Raw genomic sequence first — 19,102 nt, 5'->3', positions numbered from 1 at the left:
TATTTTAAATTGATGTTCACTTAATTAATTTTATAATAATGGACTATTCTCTCACATAAAGCTAGTGAATGTTGGCCTAAATAACTGCGGAGTCGTTTCCGCCTGAGGTGTTGCAAGGCATCAAAACAAGGCATGACAGCTTAAACGTGAAATTATAAACAAACGTCACAAGAACGGTTCTCGTCCTCATTGTATACTGAAAATGGCACAGTATATAAAAATATGTTTTATCTTAGTAATTGCTTATACATACATCGTAGGTGGGTCAAAAAACAAAAGCAAAAATAAATTACTAGTAAATCGTGAAACTCCTGGACCCGGCTGCTTTTGTAAGGTAAGATTAAATTTTATTAGCAGTGCTAATAGCACACAGCAGTGTTATGTTTTATGAAATATCTGTTTTGATCTAGATATACAATAAGTCTCTTGTTTATGTATGAAACGATAGAAACAATAATGCACCAGTCAATTGTAACCAAGCCCCCCCCCCCCCGGTCCGGGGAATAGGGGGTCATTGACTTTTGGTCCAGCCAACCCCGGTAAAATCCCCGCCCTGCGGGAAGGAACTGATGGTAAAACCCCAGCCAAATGCCCCCGCACCCCAGAGACTATATAAGGCCCAATCTCCGCTAAATTTGGCGCAAAGACAAAACCACCGCGGTCACCCGGCCCTGCGGGGCCACCTGGAAAGTAAAAACACAGCCCATTTCCCCGGCTTTCCCTGGTATACCCCCGGACCTGGGGGGGCCGTGGTTACAATTGCCTGGTGCATAACATGTAATGTGGAGTGTAGAGCTATTTCTTGGAAAACATGAAGGCTTCAGCCAAAGTGGTTCTGCATACATGTGCATCATTAATTGGTGTTACAAATTATGCTTTTATCAGGCAAAAATATGAAGCTTTACCCCTTATGCGCCAATGTTAACTATTGGGCATCTAATATTAAAATATTAATTGATATTATAATATATATCTATAATTATCTCCCTCATGCAAGAACCAGATTTACCGCTTTTATACTGTACATGTATGTTAGTTTTTAATTTAAAACCATTATATAAACACATCAACAACGCTCATACATTTATCTTGAATACACTAGTGACACTGGTTCGAAACCCGGCCTCCGACCTGATTTTTTTTTTACATTTAGGTATTTTTTTACAATTATGATATCAAAGAGTAAAACATATTATTAAATAATTGTCCAGAGATTCGTAACAGAAAAAACTTTTTTGGTGCCAATCTGGTGTATAGTCCCTTGAAGCTCGAATTAACAACTGGAACAGTTTTCAAATGAGATATCATTTTTAATGAAGTACAAGCCAAAAAAAGAAAATTGTTTATTTCAGTGAACACCTGTACTAAAAATATATGCATGACAAGGCAACTTATAAAATATTACTATTGGTGCTCACACAGTGAAAACAATATTGTTGTATTGTATAACACTGAAACAATTATTATCCCCTAAGAATTATACCCCATATTACTATAGAAACTCACTCCTTGAAAACAATATTGTTGTATTATATTACAATGAAACAATCAATTATCCCCTAAGAATACCCCATAGCCCTATTGAATTCATTTTATTATACATATTTTTGTCTGTCTCCATATATAACTGTACATGTTTTTTGAAGTTGCATGCAATAAAGGCTGCCAGATGCAAGTCAATGAATCTGTTTATGGTTTATCTTAAGCCCATCTGTTTTTCATTAAAACATTTATCATAATAATAAAACAAAATTTCCTCTTCCTTGAACAAAATGTATACCATAGTATTGCTTATTTCTTGAATCAAGTTTTTAAATGCATTGTTTATCTATGGTTAAAGCACTAATCAAGGTGAACATTATATATGCACAAATCCTTTTTGAAGGTTTGTTAAGTACAATCATGGTCTTAAATGATGCCAAAAAACATAATAATTCTTGATGTAAAAAATAACCCTTCATATTTCAAATGAGCACTGTAATTGTTTTTTAAAAAGAACTAAATATTGATAAAAGTTTGAATTCAACAATAATTACAGATATCTTGAACATGTTGAATGTTCCTCATTTTGAAGGAATCAGGATAAAGCAGCCCGAACAAAAAACCTCCCGGTAATTTAAATATTTGTGGCCTCATCAGTTTTACAAGGCGTACAAAACACCCTCTTAACGTTTTTACAAGGCGCGAAAAACACACCCACAAGGGTCTTTAAAGAATGGAAAAAAATGGCTTAACCAAAACTGTCATATTACATATTTTTAATACATTAATCAGAATGATATGTAGATATTCTCCATCTCATTTCCATGAAATAAAAATAATATGGGTTCACCGGACATCCACATTTAATACTGAAGCATTCTTATACAATGGATACTAAATATATATTGGTGGAAGGTCTTAAAAAAAAGTTGTTGTAATTGTATTTCAGCTGAATGGAGAAGTGGATGACTGCCAATGTAAGGTGGAAAGCCTTGACTCCCTGAACAATGACCAGATCTACCCGCGCATGAAAAGCTTGTTGTCCAGAAACTTCTTCAGATATTTCAAGGTGCATAATTAATTTTTTAGCATTAATAATATAATCTTTAAAAGCATTTTGCTCACCATCTTGTCTCTTCCCGAAGCTCTGTTGACATCAGAAATTACCCTTGCTATTGTAACTTGTAAGAAATTAATTGGATTCTTGTATTTATAATATCATATTTTGTATTTCATGTTCCAATGCTATGTGCATTGCCTTGTAAAATACAACTACATCCTGAAGCCTAATAATTGAAGTAGAAAACTTGTATCAATGGTAATTGGCTACTTAGGAACTGATGAAGACATAAATTTGTAATCAAAATGTAACATGTAATGGTGTATTTCAAAGGTCAGCATTCTAATCAAAAGCTATGTCACAAAGCAATAAGCGGCAAGTGCTACATGTATGCAGCATTATTATGGTGGAAAACAACTGCATTTGTACTGATAAGTAATCCACTTGAGGCAAATGTTTGTTGATTTTTAATCCAGGTTAACCTGCACAAGGAATGTCCCTTCTGGGCAGATGACAGCAGATGTGCCATGAAAAACTGTGCAGTGGAAATGTGCACTCAGGTATTAACAAGGGCTATTTTATACCGGTAGTTCATATATAGAGAACCAAACTCTTCCTCAGACCAAAACATGGAGAAAATTGACAGTTCAGTTCAGTCTTTCCCCCACCCTGGATCCCATATTTTTGTACTATTCAGGCTTTTTTTTATATAAATTTTCTTTTTGAGTCCCCAGTGAGGTAAGTAATCACGTGTCCCTGTGTGGATTTGTGCAATTTTCTCCTCAGATAATGTGTACAGCTATTGCCTATTATAATGTTCACTTACGACTCTTTTAGTATTGTATGAATGGCTTTTGTGATTATGAAAAGCAGCAACATATGGCCTGTGGCTTCAGTGAAATGATAGATTGATGTGATAAATGAGGTTGCTGTTGTAAAACTAGCAACACATTGCTATAATATCATCAGAACACATATTTTTGTCAGATGTGCTTGATTAACAAGCACTGAAATTTGAACAAGTTATTTTTTCAAGAATTCAGAATTTATTGCATCTATTTCGTGAACATATGAGGGCACTTGATAAATGTGTCCTCATGGACTTTACAAGTCCATAAACTCATTCAAATTGAAAATTGTCATTCTCAAAATAATACCATACCATATGTTTATTGTCTCAGGCACTCATTTACAACATCAGAAACTGAAGTCCTTAAAATTTAATAATGATGCTGAATATTACAAATATTTATTGCAGGATGATCTGCCATTTGGCTTGAAGGAAGAAGAAGATAAAGAGAGCGAAAACAAAGTTTGTAGACATTGTGACTGTGTTTTATTCATGATGATGATTATGAATCCTAAAAACATTTTAAGATAAAATATTGAGGCTGAACGTATTATGCAATTCAATTTATTTTTGTTTGATGCTTTACAACTTACTGAACAATAGTTTGAGAACTTGTATATATAGAACTTGTAGATTTAACATGGTAATTGCTTGTTGAATTATTTATTCTCTGATAATTGAAATTGAATAGCACACTTTCTAATAAGTCTTATGAAATCGAATAACATACTTTCTTATAAGTCTTGGGTGTCATTCAAATATTCATAGAAAACTAATAGAAACCTTTTATTAATATTAATCTGTTCTTAAAAAGCATCAGGAAAAAGGATATTTGTTTGTTATAAAAATAAAACTCAGAAAATCTACATCATAGACAAGACATTTCAAATGTCAAATTTTTTAAAATAATAAACATTATATGATAGCTTTATTGATATGAAGAAGTTGTTGATTTACTAAATGCAGAACTTGAACTATTCAGTACATAGAAAAGGCGCAGAGTGAAGACTGTCCAACTAAAGCAGATGTAACCCTTGGAGACATAGATACAACCATCAGGTGACCCTCTCTACATGCAGAAATTTAAATAGTATTTCCCCATAGCCCATTTTGGGTGTCGGTGCCTTCAAAAATTGACCTGACATTCTAACACGCTTTCTATGCCATAACATACTTAATCCTGACAAACAACATGTTATAAAATCTATGTTCACTCCTGTCACTTGCAGCAATTTTTCCAACAGTATAGTTTTTGACATGTTGCATGTCAGTACAAGCCTAATTAGGCATGTCACAGCAGTTAAAGGGTGTCAGGATATCTATAATAAACTGCCAGTCATCTATTTAGGTGTTCATTGATGCCATAAAGTGTGAAAGGAAATATCCGCAGCATTGAATTTCCACAGATTTAACATTCAAGTATTATTTAACTTGAACACCATCTGCGGCTCTGCCTGACTATTCAAAAGTACTAGATTTTATGTACAGTTGGAATTTCATATCATGGTGACATGGTTCCTAGACACAAAATCAGGTAGTCCAAAACACATTTTATAATTCTCAGACTTTTGGACTCTTGCTTACTTTGAAAGCTAAATCAGTTTGAAACATACGTCATATTGCACCGTAATAGAATAAAGTAGATACAAAAAGGAAACTTACAAACATCTGTGATCACTGACATCCCAGACATCTTTGTGAAAAGGGAAATACTGATTATAAAATATGATATGACAAAAAAGAGATATACACTTCTGTGATTGCCTGTTTGTTTTATTATTCGCATTCAAATAGTAAGACAAAGGCAACGCAAAGGGAACAATAATGCGTTAATTATAATATAAGTGATGTAATTAAAATTTCAGATATCTCTCCAAAAGCTGTCAAGTGCTTAGCATAATTATTTTGCATTAGCATTATATTTTAAAAAAAACAACTAATAAATGATAAGATATTTATAACATAGCCTGTATCTACCTGTACAAGTTCCGGCAGTTTAATGAGTGTCTGTTGCATATGCATCTATATGTATTGCATATCTAATATTCTTATTCACATAATATGATGATATAATATAATTAAAGCAAGGAAAGTCAGCAGGCCTTTAAAGACTGGACAAAATATGACGATGCCCAAGAGACTTTCTGTGAACTTGACGGTAAGGAAATACCATTCTAATGCCTGTGAGCATATTCTTGAAGACTCTCGTGAATTTCTAAAATCTCCTTGAAACTTAGCATCAGTTGTCATGGTAGTTATGAAAAATAACTATAGTTCATAATTGTCATCTTCTATAAGTTGTTTATTCATAACATTTGCTATTGTTTGTTTAAGATGACACCACTGGAAACTGTGATTACGTTGATCTTCTGTTGAACCCTGAACGCTACACTGGGTACAAGGGGGAATCCCCTCACCGCATCTGGAACAGCATCTACAATGAAAACTGCTTCAAGTAAGTTGTCTCACTGTGGTTTATCATATATTTATATATTTTTACAGAAATGCAACAAGAGCTCTAAGAAAACTCCTTTGACCAACCTAAGATAACTCGAGTTGTTCCAGTAACCATCAAAATTAAAGCCTGAACTAGTTTATTAAAGGGCTTTGCTATGATAAAATTAAAACAATTATGGATTCAAATGCACACAATTTTATCAATATGTGCTTATGACAAGTGTAATATGGACTTGTTTGCAATGTCTGAAACTTACCTTATCTTGATCAGTATTGTTTTAAGGCCTCTAGCCGTAGGTTTGGTTCTAGCTATTTCCTGTAGATATGGGTTTTTTTCCAGAAAAATAACTTTTTCGATTGTTGACATTTCTCAGGGCTCCAGACCAGTCTGGCTACAATTCCCAGTCTCTTACAGGTAGGCTATGAGAGAGTTTGTCTTCTGGCATGAACATGTAGTGTGCTTTACAGAGTTTTCCAGTCTAACTACTGTCAAAGTCATATAGAAAAACACTGCAGTTGTAGAAAACTAGAAATGCATTCATAGTATCATACTCTAGAAATGCTTGCTTTTTTTGCACTCTTGAGATATGCTAGATAAATGGAGATTTTAACAAATATGTGTTTTTAAAAAAAATATGTTGATTCAATTTTTTAATGTGTAAATGTATCTTTTCCACAATGTTGGCTGTGCCTGTTGTATCTATAATGTCTTTTTAAACCATGCTCATCTGACAGAATTGAAATGTTGCTCATGAAATGAAACTGTAACAATTAAACATTGGCACGTTCTTCTCTGCTGTATACTGTACAATGTCATGTTGTTATAACCATCTCATTGTAATTAATTAAGAATAATGTTAGATTTTATGTTTATGAGGATAACAATTTTATTAAAGTTAATTTTGCCTCATTTGCTATGTCTTATAGTGACCTTGTATTGTAGGACTGATTTTCACATTCCTAGGTAACATTTGGGAGAAATTACAAGCAAAATGATTTTATATTATTTCAATTGCAAGATGGGCTGAAACTTTACCACCAAACAAGATTTTCATACACTACAAATTATCTTTAACTGTCGATAACTTTCTGTTGTTAACATTGTATTAAAGTTTCAGCCCTGTTCTGGATTATCAAATTAATATACCCATCCTTGCTGTTGTGTTGTAAGGCCCCTGTTCCCAAATCTCCAATGAAGAAACTTGGCTTCAAACTGTACTATTTGAGTTATGATTTTTAAGTTTCCTGTGTATGCAAAAAAGAAAAAAGAAGAGTTTGAATATTTGGTAAGATTTTTTTCCAAATTTTAACATGTCAAACATACACCTATTTGTAAACAGTACTAGGTACTTGGTTTACATCATAGTGCCTTTTATGGTGACCATTCTTTTATGATGACCATCAATTTTTGCACACCTTTTTTTAGACTTGAGAAAAAGTTGGCATATATTGCTTTACTGTTTGTGTCATTGTCATCGTTAATATTGTTGGCAGAGTCATGTGAAAACATTGGTCATAATTTGAATTATTGAATATATTAACATAAAATTTAATACACATGTTACCGATGCCAAGACACATATAAGCAGCAAGGCAAATAACTCATGTCTTAACTTGCTGTGATTCCCCTTGATGAACAAAGTAAAACTGATAAACATCCTCTTTCATTGCTCATGTTTTCATGTGCCATTAATGATTAACTTTTGAAATAAAGGTAGTAGCTTGTGTCTAATACTTTATGTGTGGTTTACTTTTAGGTTTTCAAGGTTTGTTTTAAGTTTTCCTTTATTTCAACCCATTGCCTCTTTTCCCGTTTTATCCATGCACTGATTTTTGTACTGCTTTAGCACAACTGTTGATTCTTTATTTAAATATTGCAGATGGTAACAGATTCCTGTTATTTCGATGCATATCATTTCTTAACCATTCTGTCATTATTGAAGTTTTAGGGACAGCGTTATTTTGGGAAGCCTTATTGCTAACTAAATATTGATTTTACTAAATAAAATTTATTTTGTCATGATTGACATAAAGATGATGACTTTTTGTGCTTTTAAAGTCTAAACACTTTTAAGAATGGTAATATTACACAAATAGAACCAAAACAAAAAGTTCATCTTAGCTTATTCCTGTAATTAGAGGCTGAAGGTGTCTCAAATTGGGGCCAGACGATGTGTATTACTTATAATAAAGGGGATAAAAAAAATTCAGTGTAAGATTGCATTATATTTCACCGAGTGAGCCAGTAAAGCTATAATTCATGAGTGGCGTAGCATTTGGTGTTCACAAGGTGTTATTTATTGCAATCCTTTACTGAAACAAAATCCAGTTATTTTTAGCTCTACTGGCCTTTGGCCAATAGAGCTTATGCGAAGGTAATGTGTACGTAGTATGTGCGTCCATGCGTTCGTGCGTCTGTAAACAATTTCTTGTTAACGCGATACAATCTTCAGTTTTGATTGTATCTCGATGAAACTTGTACAGTATTGTTTTTATTTTAAAACTACAGAAATTTTGACCATGAGTACAGTTTTGAAAGCATTTTTTGTCAGATGACCTTTACTTGGCATATATTAAAATAGTTCATGCAACTAATCTGCTTACAGTACTTTCTGTCCTCAGATGTTGAATGTGCAACGTTTTCAGGTAACCCAAACACAAAATGTGAACTATATGTCTGTTGCCTTTTACCCATAAATACATGCTCTGGATTAAAAATGACCACAAGAGCCATGCCAGTAGAGCATAGGCCCTTATGGGCCTCTTGTTATGATATGCCTAGAAAAAAAAGATATAAAAATACAGTTAATCTTAGTTTGAAAAAAAATGTGTTCATACAACATTACTTTGGAAATGACATCTTTGAAATTGTATTCCAACCCTGTGCATCTTTATGTTTGATTCAGGAGTGAGCTAAATTTTCAAAATAGAAAAAAAAAATGAAAAAATCAACTTAATTAGTGCAATATTAAAATATAATGATAAATCTATATAAACAACTGGAATGCATTTAAAAAAAATATAAGTTGGAATCTGCTTCTGGTTTGGTTTAACATATTAACAGTTTAATACTTTTATATTTCATACTTTCATACTAACAATATGAATAACCCTTAGTAATTCAGTCAATTTTAATGATAGTGTTAGAAATGCAGTAAAATTTATTGTTAAGAAATTTATTGTTAAGTATTTGATAATTAGGTCACTGGAAATATCATTGTTATGTGCATGAGTAACCTATTGAATTAAGTATGATTGTCAGATGTTGTAATCAGGGGGTCTAAAGTCCGGGTAAGTCCTGAAACCATGATTGAGAGCTATTAACTACAGACTTTCGATCATTTATAAATATTGTTGTTTTTTTGCTTGTACATTTGCAGCAAAACAGTAGGAAGTACCTATTGATGATTATAAATGACCTTGGAAACAGTTTTAAAAGGAATTTAAGCTCTTAACCTCGCTTCAAGGCATATATCCCTTATACTCAAACAGACCCGTCTATTGTTGCAGGATTTTTGGCTGTCAGAACCTCTGTGTAATGTCAGTGACATTATATGTAGCTGCTATAACATATTTATTACAGAAGTTATTAAGATGTTCTAACTTAAATTTAGCAAATTTCTTTCATATTATGTTCCACATGTTGCTTGCCCTTGCAAGTCTTCAAGATATCCTTATGCACCATTTTATAATATGAATGGGTGTCTTGTTTTATACATGGTTCAGGCTTGAGTTATTAAGTTTTTTCTTTTCCTAAATTTGCAGAAAAAACATTGGAAGGTAAACAATTATATTTTATCAAATTTAATCTTTCAGTAAAACAGAATGCAGCTTCTAAAAGGCATAATTGTATCATTCTCTTAACTGTCAAAAGTAGAATATTGTCCTTAATTAATAATTGAAATATACTACGGTAACTTTAATGTTCTATAGGGCTGCATTCTGTAAACTTGGATAAATATCACCTCTCACTTCTTTCACTGACTGTTTTTGACCCTTTTCTTGTAGATAGACTTGCTAACATGATTGTGTAGTTTTCCTTATCAAATACCTCATGTTTGTGCGACATACATTTTTACTTAATCTTTGCCCCATAGTTTTCTTTTACATTGCAAACAAATTAGATAAAATGTTACTCTGGTACATTATCGTAATATTGTGTATTAAATATAACATTCAAGCTTGTGTTGAATAAATGACAAATAATTTAAAAAATGCTTTATAATATTGATAGTAATTATGATTATTTTGTTTGCATTGACCAATTTAGTAAATATAAATATGATCTTATCCTAAGACCAACATTTAAAGTAGATTGTTTCCTCCCTGTACCGTAGAATCATTTGTAGAATGCTTTTATGGTTTGATTTTATTTCAGGATATAACTTCTTTGTGCTCTCTTAGATGTTCTTTTTTGTTTTAAAAATTGTATGACTGTTTTCTATTCTTCTGCACTTAGCTAAAACACTGTGTCCATTCATTATCATGTGTGTCACCGACAGGCTGTCGATAATCATTATTCTTCATAGTTAGGACATTTCTTTTATTTATTCAGTGTTAGCGTTATGCATGCATATAAAAATAAAACATTTCGGACATTAGAATTTCATTGCGATAAGTAATGAAATTCATATTACAATCTTCACTTTTTCTATCAAGTAAAGAAAGTCCAAATATTTGCTTGATGCAACATAGAAGAATAAGTAAACAATTTTGCTCTATAATGTATGGTCAAAATACTGTGTATCAGTTAATTTACCATCGGTTGTAGTGTAATTTTCCATTTGCTGTTACAGGTATGTGCCTTGAGAAGCGTGTCTTTTACCGAATGATCTCCGGTCTCCATGCTAGTATCAGCATCCATCTCTCACACGAATACCTCTTCCCAGGTAATCACAGGCTTTCATTGTGTCATAATGGTGTCTTTGAAATATGAAAGGAATCTTATTCATTGATCTACGGGGACAAGCTCAGGACCAAATGAGTCATTAATGTTTAGTTTACAGTATCATGCCCATTTTGTTATCTGACAGTCATTGTCTCATGAAAACTGCTTGTTTATTGTAGTGACTTTGTACTGCATTCTATATTTTGTATTCAGCCTCCACATGCTATGGGACAGAGAAATGGGGCCAAAATATGGAGGAGTTTCTGCGGAGGTTTGACCATGAACAGACAGACGGACGTGGCCCACAGTGGCTGAAGAACCTCTATTTTACATATCTGGTTGAGTTACGGGCCATTGCCAAGGCGGCACCTTATCTGGAGGAGGTAAGTTTATGAGCTAGAACTGGATGTTTTTCTAAAGCCACAATCTCGGCTTCAGGAATAAAAAAAGATAGAACTGGTTGCATTAGTTCTGCTTGATTTTTCTCATAATTTCTGCACATATTTCTACGCATGCTCGGGTCCCGACCATTTCCATTTATGTCTGGGCTTCTGATTCAGGATATTTTATAATTATCAGATTATACATATGTACAGCTACGGTTTAAATTGATATTAGTTCAGTATTTGATTGTTTTGGAAGCATTTGAAACAATATTACTTGGTGATAATTAATATGTACAATATTGTAAATGAATCAAAATACACTTCAGATAAAGTTATTGCAGTTTGTATTTTTGTGTTTTATTTCAACTGAAATCGAACATGAATTCCTTTGAAATCAGTTGAGGCCAAAACAGCCTGTTTTTAATATATTATTTAAATACTCTTTTTCTACCCTTCCATCCATTTCAATGATGCCAATTTAACGTAGGGTCACCAGCCATCCCAAATATACATACTGTTTATGGAAACCATAACTAACTCAACTTTCTTCTTAAAATTAAGTGCTTAAAGCTATCATGTTTATCTGCCCCCCCCCCCCCAACAAACAACAACAACAGCAAACAAACAAAACAACAACAACAACATACAAACAAACAAAAAACACTTCTATATTCAAACCTTACATTTTGTACAACGGTTTGGATTCAGGTGTGATAGATTTTCAGAAATATTTATCTTTATAATAGTTATACTGATGAGAATGGCTTCTCCAGTGGTTGACATAATTTTGTGTCTCTGATTTGTAGGAAGGGTATTTCACGGGTGACGATGAGGAGGACAATGCTGTGAAAGAGGGAGTGCTTGACCTGCTAAATGTTGTCAAGTAAGACACTGTCAAAGTTCAGAAAATACCATTCAGGCTTCATGCAGAACTAGTCCTATAACTTGAAGTTGACAGGCAGATGGATCTTTTCTGCTCTATGCTATAGTTTGACTTGTCCTTAACAATTTCATGCTGTTCAGAGTTGCAGTAAGAGAAATCCTAAATTATTAGCACAGCTTATAATATGTACACATGCATGTGTATTCCTGTATATTCACATTGTACCTTGAAACTAATGCTGACATTATATCGCAATTTCAGACAGTTTCCTAACCAGTTTGATGAAAGTAAACTCTTCAAAGGGAATAAAAAGGAGGCTCAAGCTTTGAAGGTAATACAAGGATTTGTCATCATTTCTATTTAATTCAAAATGCAACTTAAGAGCATTAATTAAAATATTACCCATGCAAATAATGAATCCCTAAAAGAGTACTCTCCAGATCTAGATTATTGTATTTAGTACATAAGTGGGGAACTTTTTATGCCCTCTTTTGAAAAAAAGCGGCATTTAGGTTTGCGAATGTCTTTTGTAGAGCGGGTCTCGGCAGCACAGTAACTCCAAAACAGTTTGAATAAGAAACATCAAACTCTAGCGCTAGGTTGCCCTTGATGATCATAAGGTGACCCGAATTGTTTTGAAATCAGTTGGTCAAAGATCAATGTCTCTTAACACTCTTAGGAAAGCTTTGTGACCACAATAACAACCTAGAATCATGACATTTTTGTGATAAGTTGCCCTTGACCAGTAGATTACCCTATTGATTTTGAGGTAAGTGGGTCAAAGGTCAGGGTCAACTGTGTTATAAAAACTGTCTTTCCTATAACTTTTTCCTCGCACCATTTAACTTGGTAGGTTACCCTCGACCAGCTGATGTTCCTCATCTATGAGTTCAGTAGGACAAAGGTCAAGGTCAACAGTCTTCTGCAATCGTTTTCCTCAAAATAACTTTTTGCAAGTATTGTTAAATACAATTGAATGTATCCTACCATGGTATGTTTGATGTCTTCAGGAGGAATTCCGAGACCATTTCCGGAACATCTCCCGGATCATGGACTGTGTAGGCTGTGATAAGTGTAAACTGTGGGGAAAACTACAGGTAACAAACATAATTAACTTGATCTGCTAGTATGACTATCAGAATCCTTGAGGACAGTCACAATGGTTCCTGATATACTATGTATTGAGTCTGGCTTTCAAGATTTCACAATTATGTCATTCTACATTTGTTTGCATGAATCTAATTGACTGCAGGCCCATGTGTTGCTATCCTGTTAAATGTACTTCATTAGTAAAGAAAGTAAAAAAGCATTTTTTTGTACTTTGCATGGATATTATCTTATTGAAGAAATTTACAACGAACAAATATAGAAATGCAAACCATCTTTAGACGATGCTTTATGTGGAGTTTAATGATTTTCTAATCATGATGGATATGGTCATTATATTCCCAAAACTGACCAATTCTATTCATTCAGTGTAATATATAAAATGCATTCAATTATCAAGTGTGAATATGTGGCAGTGTCTTTGCACAATAGACTACAAGTGTAATTATGATGATTGTGATCCTTTGACTATATGTAAATTGGTGAATACTATTGTTCTGTTTACAGGTGCAGGGTATGGGGACTGCACTGAAGATTCTGTTCTCGGGGGATGGGATGGGGCCTCAGTCCACTGTGAAGGCAGGGTCCAAACAGAAGTTCCAGCTCAGAAGAACTGAGATCGTCTCATTGCTCAATGCTTTTGGAAGGTCTGTAGAATTATATTTGATCTTTAAAGGCAATTATTTGATTTCTTCTAGGGTTAAGGTCCTTCTAAAGCTGTGAAATGATTTACATTAGTTCACTTATACTGAATGAAGTTTAAGCTCATTAAAATGCATTCATGCTATAGTCACCTGCATCAGCAGTGTACACCTGTTGTTCTCATGCCTTTGCTAGTGCATACACCACAAAATAAGAAAACACTAACGTTTTTAGTAAATAGAGCATAATATTTTAGTTACCAGTTTGTCAATCCGTCAGTTTGAGATGCGCAGGAATCACTATTCTGTCTTTGGTATTTTAGAATTATTGATCATTGACTTACTGAGGAATTGTGCAGTGCACAGAAACTGTCAAACTGTCTTTGGTATTTACTAGTGTTGTTGACTTTTGTTCATACTAGTATAAATACCGGTACTTCATTTTTGTTCGAAGCAATTTACTAAAAGTCTTTGAGGAAATGACTAAAACTTCATAGACAGATACATCTTATTGAGGAGAAGTGCAGTGCACAAGTAGTATCAAAACAATAAGTCCTTTGTTCATTTAATTCTTATTTGTTGTCTGTAACATATGCTTGACTTCCTCTGATTTTGTGTCAAACACTTTAGATTCTTCTATACTTATTTTGGCAGGGGGTATGGCAGGGGATATGGCAGGGGATATGGCAGGGGATATGGCAGTCTGTGACTGTGTCTTGTCCAATTTACACTGGGGTTCCAAAATGTTTGAGGCTGCTCTTCTATTCCACAAATGATATGAATTATTTCAAAATCACTTAAGTCTTTAGTTTTGATAATTTTCTTCTGCCTACAACCAAATCATTTACAAATGTGTATTACTGTTAGTATTTGAAAAGCAATACACATGTTTTTTTCAAATTTGTGCTTTCTTTTCTGAATTTATACCTTGTCAAGGAGCAATCATTGTTTCCAATGATATCCTTGCTTTTTTGCCATTTCAGGTTATCTTCCAGTATTCATGCAATTGAAGTGTTCCGACGGATGATCAGCTGACACGCCCACACATGAATACACCTCTCTGAGACACGTGCATTCCACTTATCCATTCCAGCCTAGTGAATGAGCATCTGCTTTACCACTTGGTTCTTCAAACTTTGAATCAGATAGTTTTGAAGTTTTATATGGCTTAAAACAATGTGTAAAGTGTTCAGGGTTCTCACTTGGGTTAACACAACATGTGACCAATGAAGGGATTATATTTCCTCAATAAATAATTTTGATGGCACATGGTTGCATAATTCAATGTATTACTTTGACAACCTTTGATGGACAACCTTCTACAAGGGAACAGGCAGAGTAAGGCAACCATTTTATCATGCTGATATGAGAAGTCCCAGGGGTCAACTTAAGATAAAAATCCATCCTTTTTGTTACATATAACATTAAAATCCATAAGGCCTAAAGCAAATGTGGGAGTCCAGGTACATCTGAATAAGAAGCAAAGAGAACCCTGAACCACTGAAATTCTATGTGCTCTGCTGTGTGCTATATGTGCAAGGTGTACTGTATGTTTAATGTGTCATTAATTTGTGTTTTAGCTAGGAGTTATGGTAGGGTGCTGCAACCTACAAATATACATATTTGGCAGTTGAAACCGAATATTACTTTAATTAAACACAATTCCTACCATTTTATGTCACATTCATAATGTTCTGATTCTTGACAGCCTGATACAGAATGCCCTTTTCTCCTAAAGAATCCTGTCCTTCATCTGCTGCACCCTGTCCTAAATCAGGCTAAAACCCAACATGAATACAGAGACTGCTATAAGTAAATCCAGGGCTCTTTTTCAGTAATGTCCTGAGTCTAAATATGATTTTCACTCGGATTTTTATTTTTATTATACCCCCACAAACGAAGTTTGAGGGGGTATATAGGAGTGAGCTTGGCGGTGGGTCTGTCGGTCGGTCGGCCTGTCGGTTTTCATGGTTTCCGGACGATAACTCATGAAAGGCTAGACAGATTTGAAAATTTTTTGGTACACAGGTGTAACATCAGAAGATACAGGTCAAGTTCGATATTGGGGCTGGTGGGGCCAAGGTCAAGGTCACTGTTACTAAAAATAGAAAAACGGTTTCTGGACGATAACTCATGAAAGGCTTGACAGATTTGAACAATTTTTGGTACACAGGTGTAACATCAGAAGATACAGGTCAAGTTCGATATTGGGGCTGGTGGGGCCAAAGTCAAGGTCACTGTTACTAAAAATAGAAAAACGGTTTCCGGACGATAACTCATGAAAGGCTTGACAGATTTGAACAATTTTTGGTACACAGGTGTAACATCAGAAGATACAGGTCAAGTTCGATATTGGGGCTGGTGGGGTCAAGGTCACTGTTACTAAAAATAGAAAAACGGTTTCCGGACGATAATTCATGAAAGGCTAGACAGATTTGAACAATTTTTGGTACACAGGTGTAACATCAGAAGATACAGGTCAAGTTCGATATTGGGGCTGGTGGGGCCAAGGTCAAGGTCACTGTTACTAAAAATAGAAAAACGGTTTCCGGACGATTACTCATGAAAGGCTAGTTTTTCTTGTCAGCAGTGTAACTTCTAAATTACTCAACAGATTTATATAAAACAATACATGCATGATAAAAGAAGATGCAGTGTGCAGTAACCTTGGAGTTATGGCCTCTTTTCAAAGGAATTGTTTGCCATTCCTGTGTCCAGGCGGCATTTGGGGGTATTCGTCACTCCTGTGACAGCTCTAGTTTTTGTTGTTAAAATGTTAAAATTGGAGCAATGATGGCAAAAATTTGCCACATACTTTACAGATAATCTGTTCTACAATTAGGCTTGCATTTATTGTCAATTGAAAGATAATATATAAATATTTTGAATAATCTAGAAATTAAGTCTTCTGACTTAGACTCAAAACATTAGTGAATAGTCGCTCAACAGCAGGGAAGGTGAAAATTGTATATGTACTTTAGGATATTTTTTTTCTGAATTTTGTTTGTTATTGTGCCAACTTTTCTTATGTCATGTTAATGTTTCTAGATATTTATTTGTGAAAGAAAATGATTGTTATGTGAATTTTCAATTTGACAGAGTTCTCTAAGTTGTGACATTTAAATTACATAAGTCTTAATACTGTTATAATGTTAAACATCACAAAATTGTAATATATTTTTTTTCTTAATACTCATTGAAAACCAATTCCAAAGATCTGGGTAATGAACAGACTCAAGTCCAAGCCTAGACTCAGACTCAGAAAAGCATTTTTTATTAAGGAGCACTGGTGTACTAGTTATGACAGAGGTTGTTTGGGTGTAGTGAGCTGCTATAATCAACATAAGTTTTGTTTCATTTCCTGATAAAAAAAGTTTTGAAGAAATATGAAAAATATCTTTTGGATTATCCTTCAGTGACAGTGCAACAAATTAGATAAAGCAGATTATTTTTCATCATTTAGAGAATTGTCAAAATTATGTTGTTGCTTCTATTGTGATGTACATTTTTATAAATCTATTTTTTTTCTTATAACTCATTTGATAATTACCTTTCTTTGGCTTAGCTTAGCTTAGCTTAGAGTAAAGGTACACTATAACAGTTCACATAACTGACAGGTATTGTTCATGTATATGACCATTTAAATCTGTGATATCTCAGGAGTTTTCCTATCACCTGGTACAGGTGGTTGTATTTTCTGTGGATGCAATCCATCTCTTAGTTATGTTACAAATTGGAATATTTTATTTACTTATACTTGTGATATTAAATATGAAAAGAGACAAATACTGTCTGTATCATTGATATTATGCTTTGTTGTACCCCGGTAGTAATGCTGCATGTATGTACAGTGAGTAGTCGTTGAACAGGCCTTTTAAAAAGGATCATTCTGTAAGTTATGTTGAACATGTTAAAGTTTAGTGAATCAACATTAAATGCCATTTCATAAAAAGGATTGTATGATTATTTTTTTTTATAATTTTATCCTTATTTGTTATTTTTAAATGAAATTCTAAGGGATGATAGAAGACACATTATTCTATTACACTTATCAACAGAACTTCATTTAAAACCCCTTAAAGAAATACTTGTATGTATAAATTTATTTTTTAACAATATACTTCTGAATTGTATATAACACATATTTAATTCACAGGTATTTACAATGGCATATTTTATAATTAGAACATGTGATATTGAGAACTGTAATCTTGATTACAATTTTTGTCATGATTATGTCTCATACACGGGTATGTGTCTGTGAATAGTTTGAGCTCTGTGCCCTGGTTTTATTCATACTCATTCCATATACTGTATCGACTGGCTGCTTTTATCTGAAATTGTATAATGTTGTTGTTTATTTAGAATTTCTATTTAAGAGATACACCAAGGGATATCTGTTAGTGATTAATGACCTATGACTAATGTCTTAATTAGGCCATCACATACATGTACATGTGCAATAATAACATTGTTTCATAGCTTGATGGCAATAATAATTACGGGTAGATCTTGCCCGTCTGTTCAATTCTTGTCATCCAGGTTTTGAAAGTATTAGAATGAGTTCTAAATGATATGAGATTTTTAGAAATCTTACAAATTAAATGCAATGTAAATTTAATCTCTGAACATATATATTAATGACCAAATTGAATTCTGCTACAATGTATGATAAATTTTCCTTTTTATGAGTGAATGTTGTAGAAAAAATTCGATTTAAGTCAAAAGGTTGATATTTTTGTTAATGTTTATCTGTTCTCACATCATAATTTAAATATTCATTTATTTTGTATTATTTATTTAGTCAACAATAGTTCATGTCTAAATACTTAATTTATTTAAAAATAGTTTATTTGAGTGTATGTAGGTTGCGTTGCTCTTCTGTTTGCTCTCAAGTGTTTTAAAAGTCAATCCTGTGCAACATTAGTTACAAGAAAGCCCTTTTCCAGCTGATGGCTTGAATAGCTGAAGCCTGCCTCGTGGATAGCGCTCTTCCGCAATGTGGTGTTGCATGGAAAATAGAAACACTCCACTGAAACACTCCACTGGCACTCAAGATTCTGTCACTTGTAATAGATGTAGAGGGAGAGACTGTTTTCCTTTCAAGGGAATTTTGTTCAATGTTTGTTTTTCCTTTCTATGTTACTTGTTATATGATTGTTTGAGTCAGAATTCAGATTGTGTTTCATATTGTCATAGTTGTTTATGAAATTTGAAATGAATAAAAAAAAAGAAATCTCAGTGTTTTCTTGCTCTCTGTCCTTAAATCATAAAAAGGAAAATTGAGCTTCCTTTGTTTTTGTGTGTGGACTATTACATTTGTATTAATTATCATAGTACTGACTTGC

The 19,102-nt window shown here is 33.5% G+C and overlaps 1 protein-coding gene across 3 annotated transcripts; it reads left to right on the top strand.

Annotated features, from left to right (window-relative positions):
* The first annotated feature begins 120 nt into the window (after window positions 1–120).
* Window positions 121–18,995, top strand: LOC128208853 (ERO1-like protein beta). 3 transcript variants are annotated; one of them, XR_008256905.1, is made up of 17 exons: window positions 121–334; window positions 2,432–2,551; window positions 3,019–3,102; window positions 3,801–3,854; window positions 4,375–4,451; window positions 5,477–5,550; window positions 5,727–5,847; window positions 6,224–6,264; window positions 9,615–9,629; window positions 10,646–10,738; window positions 10,951–11,120; window positions 11,930–12,006; window positions 12,268–12,337; window positions 13,017–13,103; window positions 13,621–13,760; window positions 14,738–15,842; window positions 15,955–15,965. XR_008256905.1 is itself a non-coding variant. In XM_052912498.1 (16 exons), the coding sequence occupies exons 1-16, from the start codon at window positions 203–205 to the stop codon at window positions 14,787–14,789; spliced, it is 1,407 nt and encodes a 468-aa protein (XP_052768458.1). In that variant the 5' UTR covers window positions 121–202; the 3' UTR covers window positions 14,790–18,995. The 3 variants fall into 3 exon arrangements, 2 of the variants coding, with proteins under 2 accessions (XP_052768458.1, XP_052768459.1); XM_052912498.1 differs by having other exon boundaries at window positions 14,738–18,995; XM_052912499.1 differs by lacking the exon at window positions 9,615–9,629 and having other exon boundaries at window positions 14,738–18,995.
* Window positions 18,996–19,102: the final 107 nt, after the last annotated feature.

Source organism: Mya arenaria, chromosome 11, assembly GCF_026914265.1.
Source record: "Mya arenaria isolate MELC-2E11 chromosome 11, ASM2691426v1".
NCBI classification, from domain to species: domain Eukaryota; kingdom Metazoa; phylum Mollusca; class Bivalvia; order Myida; family Myidae; genus Mya; species Mya arenaria.
The sequence above is the reverse complement of the archived record's forward strand: the minus strand, read 5'-3'. Positions and strand labels throughout refer to the sequence as shown.

Bases quoted from the DNA above. Each gene is read 5' to 3' on its own strand.
- LOC128208853 (XM_052912498.1), top strand. From the start codon at position 203: ATGGCACAGTATATAAAAATATGTTTTATCTTAGTAATTGCTTATACA. The intron at 3,103-3,800 runs GTATTAACAAGG...TATTTATTGCAG, and splicing joins CAGTGGAAATGTGCACTCAG to GATGATCTGCCATTTGGCTT. The intron at 12,007-12,267 runs GTAAGACACTGT...TCGCAATTTCAG, and splicing joins GACCTGCTAAATGTTGTCAA to ACAGTTTCCTAACCAGTTTG.